Source organism: Pleurodeles waltl, chromosome 10 (genome assembly GCF_031143425.1).
Source record: "Pleurodeles waltl isolate 20211129_DDA chromosome 10, aPleWal1.hap1.20221129, whole genome shotgun sequence".
In the NCBI taxonomy this organism is placed as follows: Eukaryota; Metazoa; Chordata; class Amphibia; order Caudata; family Salamandridae; genus Pleurodeles; species Pleurodeles waltl.
The window spans coordinates 89,976,997-89,991,527 of NC_090449.1; the positions used below are offsets into that span (position 1 = coordinate 89,976,997).

The 14,531-nt window shown below is 44.1% G+C and overlaps 1 protein-coding gene across 3 annotated transcripts in view; it reads left to right on the plus strand.

Moving 5' to 3' along the window:
* TRRAP (transformation/transcription domain associated protein) overlaps nt 1-14,531 on the plus strand; it is a 1,102,174-nt gene that overhangs the window by 715,542 nt on the left and 372,101 nt on the right. For all 3 annotated transcript variants that reach the window (XM_069209830.1, XM_069209829.1, XM_069209828.1), the window contains 3 exons: nt 4,804-4,938; nt 5,709-5,819; nt 11,199-11,345. In XM_069209830.1, coding sequence (XP_069065931.1) covers nt 4,804-4,938; nt 5,709-5,819; nt 11,199-11,345 — 393 coding nt within the window. The remainder of the gene's footprint in view (nt 1-4,803; nt 4,939-5,708; nt 5,820-11,198; nt 11,346-14,531) is intronic.

Genomic DNA, 14,531 nt, shown 5'->3' on the forward strand with positions numbered 1-14,531 from the left:
GAATTTGGCTGCACCTAATTTGTCAATTAGTTCACCTGCCCTTGGTATGGGGTGACCATCTGTCTTGGTGACAGAGTTGAGCCCTCTGTAGTCCACACAAAACCTAATCTCTTTCTTTCCATCCTTGGTGTGAGGTTTGGGGACCAATACCACTGGGCTAGCCCATGGACTGTCAGAGTGCTGTATCACTCCCAATTCCAACATCTTGTGGACTTCCACTTTGCTGCTTTCCTTGGTCAGACTATCTGAATATTTTATTCTTGACAGGTAAACTGTCTCCTGTGTCCACATCATGGATACACATACACCGGTGTGTCTGACCAGGGGTCAAAGAAAAGAGCTCAGCAAAATGCTGTAGGACTTGCCTGCAGTCAGCTTGCTGTTAGCTAGAGAGGGTGTCAGTAGGAAGTTGACTCTGTATATACTATCTCAAAGTAAGAGATATTGTGCACAGAGTCCAAGGGTTCCCCTTAGAGCTTAGATAGTGGCAAAATTAGATAAGTCTAATGCTCTATTTTGTGGTAGTGTGGTCGAGCAGTAGGCTTATCAGAGGGTAGTGTTAAGCATTTGTTGTACACAGACAGGCAATAAATGAACACACACTCAAAGACTTACTCCAGGTCAATAGGTTTTTATATAGAAACATATATTTTCTTAGTTTATTTTTAGAACCACAAGTTCAAGATTTGAAGTAAATACATAAAATGCAAGGTACTCCACACAGCTAAGTTAGGAACTTTGAATTAAAGCAATATCATATACAGTCTTTGTTAAAATGGCAATAAGCTATTTTAAAAGTGGACACAGTGCACAAATAAACAGTTCCTGGGGGAGGTAAGTAATAGTTTGTGAGGTAAGTGAAACACTTAAAAGTCTCAGTTCCTGGGAATAGGCAGCCCACCGTTGGGGGTTCAAGGCAACCCCAAAGTTACCACACCAGCAGCTCAGGGCCGGTCAGGTGCAGAGGTCAAAGAAGTGCCCAAACAACATAGGTGCCTATGAAGAACAGGGGTGCTCCGGTTCCAGTCTGCCAGCAGGTAAGTACCCAAGTCCTCGGCACACAAAACATACCCTCAGCAGCACAGGGGCGGCCAGGTGCAGTGTGCAAAGCAGGTATCGGGTTTTAGATAGGATTCAATGGAGGGACCCAGGGGGTCACTCTAGCGGTGCAGGCAGGCATAGGTGGGGGGGGGGGGCTTCTCTGGACAGCCACCACCTGCACAAGGTAGAGGGTCGCCTGCGGGTCACTCCTGCACTGCGGTTCGGTTCCTTCAGGTCCTGGGGGCTGTGGGTGCAGTGCTTGGTCCAGACATCGGGTCCCTTGTTACTGGCAGTCGCGGTCAGGGGGTGCCTCTGGATTCTCGTCGCTGTGGGGGTACAGGGGGGGGTCGTCTTGGGCTACTCACGGGGTCGCAGTCGCCGAGGAGTCCTCCCTGTGGTATTTGTTCTCTGGATCTTGAGCCGGGGGCGTCTGGTGCAGTGTGTGAAGTCTCACGCTTCCAGCGGGAAGAGTGAGTTCTTTGAAAGTTGCTTCTTTGTTGCAAAGATGTAGCTGTTGTTGAGCAGAGCCACTGCTCACGGGAGTTTCTTGGTCCTGGGGGTCAGGGAAGTCCTCTGAGGCTTCAGAGGTCGCTGGTCCCTGTTGGATGCGTCGCTGGTTGCAGGTTTTTGACTCTGGAGACAGGCCGGTAGGGCTGGGGCCAAAGCAGTTGTTGTCGTCCGTCGTCTCTGCAGGCTTGTAGGTCAGCAGTCCTTCTTTGTAGTTCAGGTTGCAGGAATCTGATTTCCTGGGTTCTGGGGTGCCCCTAAATACTAGATTTAGGGGTGTGTTTAGGACTGGGAGGGTAGTAGCCAATGGCTACTGTCCTGGAGGGTGGCTACACCCTCTTTGTGCCTCCTCCCTGTGGGGAGGGGGGCGCATTCCTAATCCTATTGGGGGAATCCTCCAAAACTAAGATGGAGGATTTTTAAAGGCAGGGGTCACCTCAGCTCAGGGCACCTTAGGGGCTGTCCTGACTGGTGGGTGACTCCTCCTTGTTTTCCTAATTATCTCCTCCAGCCTTGCCGCCAAAAGTGGGGGCAGTGGCCGGAGGGGCAGGCATCTCCATTAGCTGGGATGCCCTGGGGCGCTGTAACAAAGGGGGTGAGCCTTTGAGGCTCTCACCGCCAGGTGTTACAGTTCCTGCAGGGGGAGGTGTGAAGCACCTCCACCCAGTACAGGCTTTGTTCCTGCCCAGAGAGTGACAGAGGCACTCTCCCCATGTGGCCAGCAACTCATCTGGTTGTGGCAGGCTGGCAGAAACTGGTCAGCCCCACACTAGATGTCGGGTTGGTATTCAGGGGGCATCTCTAAGATGCCCTCTGGGTGCATGTTACAATAAATTGCACACTGGCATCAGTGTGCATTTATTGTGCTGAAAACTTTGATACCAAACTTCCCAGATTTCAGTGTAGCCATTATGGAACTGTGGAGTTCATGTTTGACAAACGCCCAGACCATATACTCTTTATTGCTACCCTGCACTTACAATATCTAAGAATAGACTTAGACACTGTAGAGGCATAGTGCTCATGCAGCTATGCCCCACCTGTGGTATAGTGCACCTTGCCTTAGGGCTGTAAGGCCTGCTAGAGGGGTGACTTCCCTATGCCACAGGTAGTGGGTTGTGGGCATGGCACCTTGAAAGGAGTGCCATGTTGACTTAGTCATTTTCTCCCCACCAGCACACACACACACTGTGAGACAGTGTGCATGTGCTGAGTGAGGGGTCCCCAGGGTGGCATAATACATGCTGCAGTCCTTAGAGACCTTCCCTGGCGTCAGGGCCCTTGGTACTAGGGGCACCTTTTACAAGGGACTTATCTCTGTGCCAGGGCTGGGCCAAATGTGGAGACAAAGGTACAGTTTTAGGGAAAACAATGGTGCTGGGGCCTGGTTGGCAGGGTCCCAGCACACTTTCAATCAAAGCTCGCTTCAACAAAAGGCAAAATGTTAGGGGTATCCATGCCAACAGTGGCATTTTCCGACACACCTCCGTGGTCATGCATCCTTCAGAGTCACAAGGACTCTACCTGCATTTAGGAAAGCAAGAAGGAATCTTCTTTGGAGTGAAGAAGTCCCTCCCCTGCACCTGCAGGCCCCTCAATGTTGACGACTGGTTTGTGGATCCTACTGTCTCACAGACTCCTCAAGGCTCTACAACACAGGTGGTGGTTCTGTGGCTCTCCAGAGGTCTGACCTGTCTTCTTTGCCTCTGAGAAGTCTGGGGTCCCTCATTGGATGGAGTTGATTGGCTGGAACCCCTGTGCATCATGTCTGTTTCTCATGGCCAGGGCTCGTTGGCTCTTCAGTCTGAAGACCTCCTAGCTCCAAGAAGCCCCATCCTCCAGCATCCTCCAGCTCCAAGAACGACATCCTCTCTGCAACTCCTCCTGCCACCTCACTTAAAAGGGTTAGTGAGTATACATGCCCTTTCCACAGAAGAACCTTACTTTTAAGTTTTCCAGGACCATGTATGACTGCAGGCGAGACCCAAGTTTCTCGCCAAAGTCATCATCCCTTTTCACTTGAGTTCTGTGTTGTCCCACAAAATCAGAGACAGTTGCAGAAAGAGCACTTCACATGCTGGATTTTAAAAGAGTTCTAATGTGTTACATTGATAGGAATAAATCCTTTAGGAAAACCCAACCGTTGTTTGTTGCTTTCTCCAGCCCAGAAAGAGAAATGCAAGGAATTGCAGGATGTATAGTGAAATACATATAAATGTTATATAAAAGCCAAACGTTTATTGACATCCATTCCACAGGCACAATCTATTTGTAGGAAAGGGGGCTGCATGGCCTTTCTAGGGAATATTCCTTTAGCTAACATTTGCAAAGCAGCTACATAGAATAATCCACATACTTTTACAAGCACTATTGGGAGGATGTCCACGTAAGACAGCAGGCTGTTGTTGGCCAAACATTGTTAGTGGTAAGGACTTTATACCAGACATCTGCACCATCTGATGCCTAAATCCACCACTTGAACTAAACTGCTTTTCAGTCTATGCATAGCATGTAAGCATCTAGTCCTAGCGTGTATGGCTGCAGATTCACATTCGCCTCCCCGGCAGTCATTCACTGATGCCAGCTTTTCATGTATATACATTATATATTCAGATATGTACATATTTTCTTATCTTTTATTCATCTTACCCATATTATGATTGCTCCTTTCGATATCTTCACTAGCTCCATCTTTACTCGCCATAATGACGGGAAAAATTACACAATCTAACAATGGAGCTGTTAAGCATGTGCATTACATCAGAGGTGGAGTATAGACGTTGCGTCAGCTACAAAAAATGCAGAAAACAATTTATAAATTCTGAACCCAACCCTAGGTAGCAGGAGTGTCCATAGCATGTGAATCTGCAGCCCTACATTCTACGAATAGATGCTTACAGGGTGAGTAACACACTTCTTTCCTGCAGATTCATCTTTGGCCTGCTACTGCTGTGGAAGTTTTTGATCTTTGTCAATATTTTCTGTAGGTGGCCTTGCCGTTATATGCTATCTTCTGTTAAGTGCAGAGATTAAGCTGTTACAATGTCACTCACATGGCAGCAGGCATCTTTTTGGATCTGCCGTGTAACATCTGGGTGGGAGACTCTAGTGGGAAACGTTAAATGGTAGGAATCTCCTGGAATATAGGTAGGCCACTCTGAAAGTGTTTCTGTAGGTAAGTAACTTGTTTACATACTGTTTCTCTCCTGAAACCAAAAAAGTTTACTTTATGTATTGCTTGTGCTTGTATTACAGCCAGATTCAGAAGTGGATCCAAATGCCAGTGGTGAAGGAGCCAGTGCTGCAACAAGCACTGTGAAGAGAGTGATGTCCATTGATGCTGGCCAAGAAGTGAAACGATTCAGGACAGCTACTGGAGGAATCAGTGCAGTAAGAAGCATTTGGCGTTGACTTGCTATTACATGTATGCAAGACTAGAAAATCTGGAGGGTTTCAGAATTCTGTGCTTTAACAAGCTACTCCTTTCACAATCACCAAATGAGTGTCCAAATTACATGTGTTAATTCACATAGAGTGAGCTGGCCTCCTCTCAATTCCTGATGGGTGATGTCCATATCCACAATGCACGATTTTGTTTTTCTTGCCATGAAAGACAAAGGGTATTGAGTTTGATTTACAAATGCTCTTCCCTCGTAGATGAGATCGCTTGATATAACTAGTTTAATATGGGCATTACCAATATCCTGAAAGCAACAAAGATAATTCTTTTTTCTTTTTGTTGTTGTTTTTTTTTTGGAGGGGTGGGGAGTGGGACGGTGCAGTTTTTTTTTTTTTCCCGTTTTTTTTTTCGGCTTAAGGCGTTTTTTTTTTTTTTGTAAATAGAGGTCGCCAGAAACACTTTAAGTCTTCATCCTCGTTTAAACTGGCCTTACACTCAAACACCTGGCATTTTATGATGGGTGGCTAGGTCCCTTTCGGTGTCAAGCCTTTGTATACCCGAATTTGTAGTGTACATAGCCCTTCCTGTTAATCTTGAGTGCCCATTTCCAACGTTTTGCAGAGTCCATTGATATGAATTGTAAAGTTTCCACTGCAGTACATTTAGTTACTTTTTTCTTTTTAAGTGCATACTTTTTTAGATCGGATTGCTTAAATGCCTTATGAAAAGTTAACTATTGTTACTACTTTTTTTAATGTAGGTTTTTGGACGCAGCCAGTCGATGCCGGGCGTCGATGCTCTTGTTGCCAAACCAATTGAAAAGCAGCACACTGATACTGTGGTTAATTTCCTGATCCGAATAGCTTGTCAGGTAGTGTGACTGTTAAACTTATGCTGGTCTTCTGTGCCACTTCTGGATAAACCAAATTGCACCTTTTCTCATGTTTATTTGGTGAAAGAGTTTGTTAAAACTTATTGGGTTTTTCGGCAAAAACCCATAGAACATTTAAGGCATGAAATTTCTGACATAGGTAAAAAAGAAAAACCCTAAGCGTGCTTAGTTGATACTATTAACAGATTTGCACCCCCAAATAATAACGAGGAGTTACTTACGTTTTAGTGATGGCTGAGTATTATTGTATGTTCATTTCCAATTTTTTGATGAAGAGCTCAGGAGTGCAGAATTTGTTAAAGAAGGAGTGTACTTTAATTGGGGCTAGGCTTGTGTACAAGAAACTGAACTAATAAAGAACAAACTAAGTATTGCCCCAAATTTGCGCAGTTTTGTTCTTAACATGAAATCTACCTTAATGACGGATGCATGGGTCAAAGGATTAGGGTAATTTTTGATGCAAAGGTGAAGGGACTGAAACTGAGGCAATGTTCTTGTCAAGACGTTTGAATGGTCGTGAGAAAGGATACTCGGTTATCGAGTGGGAAGCCTTGGCAATTTATTGGGCAGTAAAGAAAAGGAGAACGTTTCTGGGGAGTTGAGAGTTCAAAATAAAAACTAACCACAAACCTTTAAAGGAACTTTTTCGTAAGAAAGGGATTGAAGCAGTGTCAGGGAAGACCACCAAGTGGGTAGTAGCTTTGCAGAAATATAGTTAATCAGTGGAATATATTCCATGAGCCAGAAATGTTGTAGCTGATGCCTTATCTAGACTGGTAGACAGCAAGGTAGGTGAGAATGTTGTAGTTGAAGACGAAGAGGATGAAGAAAAAAATTAATCAGTGTGCTGCATCTAGGAGAGTAGTATTTCGGAAGGAGAGGAAGAAAAGTACACTGGTGACAGTGTTACAAACAGTGTTCAAGTTGTTGAAAGGAGGGTGTCATAAAGTCAGTGAAGATCAAGAAGTCCAACCATTTTGGAATGTAAAATAAGTTGTAGGAAGATGGCCTGGTGTGTGGTGAGTACCTATGGTATTATCACCTTATACCAGGTATCCCCTTATTAGTGAAGTGTAGGCAGTGTCTAGAAGTTCTAGAGGTAGCTGTGGATGAGCAGCCAAGACTTATCTAGGAGACATGCAATGGTTATGCAATATCACTGTAGTCACACAGCACTTTACACACATGAAAGAACCACACAGTTTTACAAAAATAAAGATACTTTATTTTTGTGACACTAGTACTAAAATACTATATAGGCAATACTCCAATAGGAGGTAGGTAAACATACATATGTACGGTAGCAATCAGAAATAGGCATAAAAAGCAATAGGCAATACTGAAAGTGTGGGGGGAGGGGCAAATCACATACTAAGAAAGTGGAATGCAAAAGTTGGGTCCCCACCCAAGGAAGTGGACTTGGTAGATGGGAGCTGGAGGAATGAGGAAACGCACAAGGTAAGTACCAGAGTGCCCCTCAGCGACTGGGAGAGAAGTTTGTGGTTCTACCCAAACCAACCCAGAAGACTTTATAGAAGGATATTGCAAGACCCAGACTAGGCTGCAAGCAACCAAAGGTGCATCCTGGAAGAGGAAGAACTGGACAAGAAGGGGACCAAGTCCAGTTCACGTTGGAGTGTCCAGTGGTGGCAGGAGCCACAACCCACCCGTCTGTGGATGCAGAAGTTGATCGATGGCGAGAAGAAGACGGTCCGCAATGCGCACTGGAGCAGATGAAGAGTTCCTTGGTGATGCAGTCGATGTCCCACGCCGGATGAAGGATTTCAGTCGGTCTGGTGTGGAAAAAAACACCAACAAGCCTTGGCAAAGGCAAATGTCGCAGTTGGTGGAAAAGTGGAGCTGCTGGGGAACATGGAGGTCCAGCGGGACTCAACCCACGGGGGGGGGGGAGTCACAAGCGATCCTCAGCAGTTCTCAGAGTCAAAAGAAGAAGAGGCAGCCCCACAGTAGACCCACAGGCAAGGAGCCCAGGAATCGCAGAGAGGCTCACGCAGCACACCTGAAGAAGAGGTCCCACGTCTCTGGAGAAGCATGCAGAGGGCAGTGCATCGCAATGAACAGTGCTGGGGCTACACAGAGCCTAAAGATCCCTTGGAGGAGATGCCAACAAGCCTTGGTAGCTGAAAGAGACCCAGTGCAGAAGGATACTGTCCTGCGTGGGAAGGCAAGGGACCTACCTTCTCCAAAGTTTGACAGCTGGCAGAGAGGACCAAGGGGCACCACTCCAGACCAGCACCCATGAGGCAGGAATCACGCAGCTAAGGATGAGAGGAGTTCCACGCAGCTGTTCGTTATTGCAGTTGGTGCCTGCGGATGCAGGGAAGTGACTCCTTCACTCCAAGGGAGATTCCTTCTTGCTTCTTGTGCAGGCTGAAGACTTGCTGCCCTCAGATTATACACAGCCGGGGAAATGTTGCAGTTGCTGGAGGGAGCAGGAGAAACAATGTTATAGAGCAGAGTCGTCACTGTAGATGCAGTTTGTAGGTTCCTGTGGAGTCCATGATTAGATTCTTGCAGTTCCAGTGATAAGAAGTCAAAGTAAACAGTGGAGAGGAGTCCTGCATGTCAAATCTGAGGACCCACCCAAGAGGGAGACCCTAAAAAGCTCTGCAAGGGGGAATTGGTAATCTAGCTAGGTAACCACCTATCGGGGGGCTGTCACGTCACCTGCCTCACCTGGCCACTCTGATGTTCTCAGAGGCCTCTGCCCACCTTGGATTCAATATGGCAAAATCAAGTTGCCATCTGGAGGAGCTCTGGACACCACCCCTAGGGTGGTGATGGACAGGGGAGTGGTAACTCCCCTTTCTGTTGTCCAGCTTTGCACCAGAGCGGGGCTGGAGGTCTCTGAACTGCTGCAGACTGTTTTATGCAAGGAGGGCACCAAATGTGCCCTTCAAAGCATGCCAGTGGCTTGGGGAGGCTACTCCTCCCAAGTCATGTAACACCTATTTCCAAAGGGAGAGAGTGTTTCGCCGCCACCCCCTCCCACCCAAAAGGAAATCCTTTGTTCTGTCTTTCTGAGCTTGAGCTGGTCAAGCAGCAGGAGGGCAGAAACCAATCTGAGGGGTGGCAGCAGTGTGGGCTGCCTGGCAAACCCCAGAAAGCTGGTAGGAGCACTGCCTGGGGTCCTCTAAGGATGATGTCAAACATGCTTAGGTTTGGAGTTACCATTACATAGCTGGACATAGATAGTGATCTAGGTAGTCACTGGGGTCCTGGTTAGCAAGATCCCAGTGAACACAGCCAACACATAATGACAACAGGCAAAAAGTGGCAGTAACCATGCCAAAAATAGAGTATGTTCCTTCTAGATATCAGAGAATCATGGACTTCTTTTTAGAGAAATTCGGTTGATTCCACCAATAATTTTGAGGAAGCCTCCTATAAAGTTAGCACATGCGGGACATCAAGAAATCTCAAAAACAAAGGAATGGTTAAGAACAGCCTGTTGGTAGCCAGGAATGGATATTGAAATGGAAAGATTAATAAGAGAATGTGTACGGTGTAAGACAAGTGACAAAGTTCTTAAACCTTTAATACAACTGATGGTAATATATACCTTGCCAAAGGATCCTTGGGAAGAAGTGTTGCTAGACATTCTTGGGCCTATTCATTCAAAAAATTAAACCATTTACATAATAGGTTTATTTTCGAAATGGCCTGAAAAGTTTTCTTTTACACAGGAATAGAGACTAGACATGTAGTAGCATTTATTAAAGAAGTGAAAAGAAGAGAATGTATTCCTGGCTCACAGCTAACAGATAATGGGGTGCAGTTAACTTAAAAAGAAATGAGGAATTTTTAAAAGAGAAAGAAATAAGGCACAGAAAATATACTCTTTACCATCCTGATATAATGGTGTCATCGAACAAGGGTACTAAAATATACTATCAAAATGGCCAAGGATAATGCACAAGATTGGAAAGTGGAGATGCGGAATAAAATGGAAGTGTAGTTAAAGTCCACTAACAGTCAGGGGAAATCTTCATTTGAGCTATTTAGGAAAAGGAAACCTAACAGTGTAGCTACACCCTTGTTGATCATTGAGAAATGAAAAGAGAAGAGTGGGGATGTGGAGGAAATAGAGAGAGAAAAGATTAAGGAAAAGAAAGCGAAATGATAATGAGGAGGAAAATGTATAAGAGAAAAGAAATATTTTGATGCAAGAAATGCTATAAATGTAGCTAAGGTGCAAGTTGGAGATTGGGTGAGAATCAGATTGCCGGGTAGAAGCTTTGAGTTTTCTGATCCCAAACAGATGGTGAAACGTATCTGATAGAGACTTCTAGTTGCATATTCCTTACCTTAGAGCTTTTACCCTGGCGTCAGACTGGATCCAGAGATTTTTTCTTCAAACAATACCCTTGACTTCAACAAAAAAGTTGAATTATGTCAAAAAACGACCAAGGTAGCCCTCTCCAAGACAGCGCGGAAAGAAAAGAACTGAAGTCACTGTGTGAAGCGGCATCTATGTACTACTCCCGATGTCATCACGGCGACTACTACGCCAGTGACGCCCGCAGAGTCGACCGATGCCACCTACCGACGCGCAAAGGTATTGCTCAACTATAAATCTCTGGATCCAGTCTGATGCCTGGGGGAAATTCTAAGGTAAGGAATCTGTCAACTAGAATATGTCTCTACCAGATATTTTGTTACCGAAGGTAAGTAACTTGTACGTCTGCTGTTGCCAGTTGGGCAACTGATATTGCAAACATCTAACTTTTTCCTGAGAATCTGCCAAGAAAACAGCAAGCTTAACTAGTACATTATACACAGGCGCACTCTTCATTTTTGTGTTCTCAATCTAAAGCCTAGAAACAAGCTTTCGGTCTCCTTGCTGCTCTTGGTGATTCTTATACTAGTCTTTACTGGTGCCTTGTTCTGCATTATCATAAGATAATTGCCCTTCACCTCTCATTTGCTCTTTCACCTTCAGTTTGTTGTGCATAATGTACGCTGTGGACAATTATCTTGATGAAATCCATACTCAACTTCAATACTACAGTAAAAAAAATACTTGGCTGACATAATAAAATATATCCATGTTGTCAGTGCAATCATGTACGTTTGAGTTTTTCGGTCTGTGGTTTTCCTAGTACTGTGCATAGTTGTAACTGTAATGTGCACAATGTTTTGTAATCTGATTTTTTTTAAATCATTTTGTGTTTTACATTAACCTTTGTGTTTGATGGCTCTATTTTATCCCTTATCTGCCATAATCAAATGTTTAATGCTTAATTCCTGTCATTTTGAATTTGATGTTTTAGCAATAAAAATGGATTCATCATGTCTAGTTATGTTACTTTGTGGTGTTTATGGTATCTTTTTCAGGTGAATGACAATTCGAACACTGCAGGCTCACCAGGAGAACTGTTATCCAGACGCTGTGTAAACCTTCTGAAAACCGCTTTGCGACCTGATATGTGGCCTAAATCTGAGCTTAAACTGCAGTGGTTTGACAAATTGCTAATGACAGTGGTGAGTTCATATACCAACATTTTTGAGTAGTCATTCATCAGCTTCTTCATAGTGTCTCTACAAAGGTGAGATTAATTAACAATATTGTAATGGTGACAAGTTTGCTCATACTCCTTCTTATGGCATTAATTTACCCATAATGCTGTGAGATTTGATCTCTCCTGTTTGTGTATTTGAAACATTTAGTGGAAAATAAATAATACATAATCACGAAATAATAGTAGAAGCATGATTAAAAACTTATATGAGTCTAATGCATATTAGTGAAAAATAAAATATAGGTACAACATATAGGAAAAACTGAACTACAGTTGTTAATCGGCATATAGTTCCAAAATGTAATTCCATGGCAGATTGAACATTCCTACAGTTTCAGCTCTTACAGTGCATGATATCCATGTTATACATGTGAATACAGTTTTAGGGTTGCTTCAGAGATGGATATACCCAATTACAGTGGAAAGGTGTTATATTCACATTTGGCATCCACATCTTGGAAAAACAACCATCCCATCAAGGGACTTACCCTAAAGCAAACAAGTAAATCCACTGAGAATGAATTGATGACAGCTGGTCAATCAATATTAATCTGGTGAGACAGGCATGTGGATCAAAACTATACACAGTCACATAAGAGTGGCATGATTGATGTTAGCTTTTATCAAACGATTTGTGTTGCAGTAAAACTCAAATACCAGTACTGTAAATGACAGTTGCTACAATCGTTGACTTGTAATTGTTTTAAATATCTTTGAGGGCCTGGTTGTCAATTCTAATACTCCTTTTTTTAGGAAAGACTATTTTATGGAACTTAGGACTGATTCACTTTCTTTAAACACAAAGAAACTATATAAGCCACATAGCTTGAGACCACGCATCAGAGAGACTCTGTCTGTGTAAAGAATGCACAGGATTAAGAAGCGCCTATTTTGGAACCATCGTAATCTCCTCATACAAATGATTTATATAAGGTGTAAATAGGAAAGGAGTAAGTACACAGCCCTGACGTACATAGTTCACAAATATGTTCAATGCATTCTCCAGGCCGATAACTCACAATGGAAAAATTTGCAGTATGTATACCACCATTTCTTCTCAGCACTTATCTGCCTCAAAATCACCTGCAGTTTGACTGTGTCCACCAGCTTAAAAGTAGAGTGCAGATCAATGAAAGCCAGATCCAGATGAATTCCCAGTTTTCTAATAGAAATATGTAAGTTTGTGGTGCTATATTTCAGATTCACATGCTGTCCACTCTCCTGCTTTGTAGTATGTCAGAATATTTTACTTTGTGTTTTCTTTGAAGTCTGTTTTGGAAATGTATCAAATGACTGGTGATCAAGTCTCTGAAGCCTGCAATGCTCCAGAATGCAGATTCCATTCCAGCTTTTGTTATTTTTCACCAATGAAACTATAATCTTTGTAAATATGCTAATTAGAACTGTGTAAAACTAGTAATGAAGTATTTGATTAAAGAATATCCTTCTGCTTTCTTGCATAGTGTAATGTGGGTAGATAACTTCTGGATGTACAACACTACATGCTTCAACCATCTATTACAACTAATGTAATGTTTTCTATTTGCAATATGTGTTATAAATCACAAGCTGTGCATAAATTGTAAACTAATTTGGCATGGCCCATTATCTCAGACAGAGAAGTTGTTCAAAATGATGAGGCCCTACTGGTTCTCATTTAGCCACCACATGTCCTGTTTTCCCCCATACTTTGGCAGATCATGCCGGTATCCTTTGAATGTAAATAGATAATCTGCTGACCAAGTGGGCAGTTAAGAACCCCATGGTGTTGATGGGCACGAGGGCCGCTTATGGTAGCTCTTGATGCCAAAGAAAGATAGCAGGTTGAGTTCAATCCTTGACCTTCAGCTCCTGAACATCTTCTTTCCGAAGGACAAATTCAAGATGCAGACCCTAGATCTGGTGGATTGGATGGTGTCCATGAACTTGCACACCTGTATTTCCACATTCCTGTCCAAAAGTCTCACTGGTGCTGCCTCCCCTTCATGGTGGGGGTTGTGACATATATTGTGAGTATTAGTTTACGGTCCTCAGTACTACCTCAGCCCCCTTTGTTATTCACAAAGATGATGGATGTGCCTCTTTTCAGTTTGGAAGTACATGTGTTCCTGTACATTAGCAGTGACTGTTGTAGGTGGGATTGCCACAGTCAATTGGGGACCACCTGCAGACGACTGTCTCACTGTGACTGTCCCTGTGTTTCTCAGTGATTGAAACAAAATCCCACCTGCAGCCAGTTCTTAGGATTCCCCTTACAAGGGTCATTCTGCACAATGGTTTTTAGATTATTTCTAGTCACTGCCATTAGTTGGGAATATGAGCATATGATCTTGACGTCTCAAGCTTGAACCTGTGTTCTATCCTGGAGGGTTTGAGTCTTCTTGGGCTGCCAGCCTCATGCATACTGCTGTTGCTCTATGCCCTTCACCACATAAGGGTGTTGCAGTGGAACCTCCATCTTCAATGGGCACACCATTGTGGGTGTCTCTTGGACAGCATCTTTATTTCTGTGAGGCAGCCCAGAAAATTGAGGGAGGCAAACGTAATGCGTGACAGACCACTTTCCCTTCCCCAGTTACTGCTCATAGTCGTGATGAATGTATGATCTCTGGATGGATGCAGGTGAAGACGAAAGGCCTCTGGCCTTCAGTGAAGTGGACGTACCATACCACCATCCTGGAGCTGTGTGCCATCTGCCTTGCACTTGCTACTTTCTCTTGGGGATGCACCTGTTCAGGTTGTAACAGACAGCACAACCGCCATGCAGTACTGCCACTAGCAGGGCAGAGTGGAGTTGCATATGCTTTGCCATTAGGCACTAATACCCTGAAGGTGGCTCAACCTTAAAGGTAATCCCCTGTGGTTTGTCATTTAGTGGGCTCCCTGTGCGATAGGGTGGAATGGCCCGACAGATGACACTTAAGGGAACTTTTGTGTTGTCTGCACCCAGATTTGCCCTGGATGGTGTTTTTTGTCACTGCCTAAAACATCACAGTGCATTTTGTGCTCTTAAGCTTTCCCCTCATGCCTTAATAGGAGATAAGTCATGCATTCCATGGGTCTCCAGTCTCCTGTATACCTTCCACCCCCTACTGGTCCTTTCCCTAGGTCTGCTACTGTGAATCACCATGATGGGTATCTGCCATCC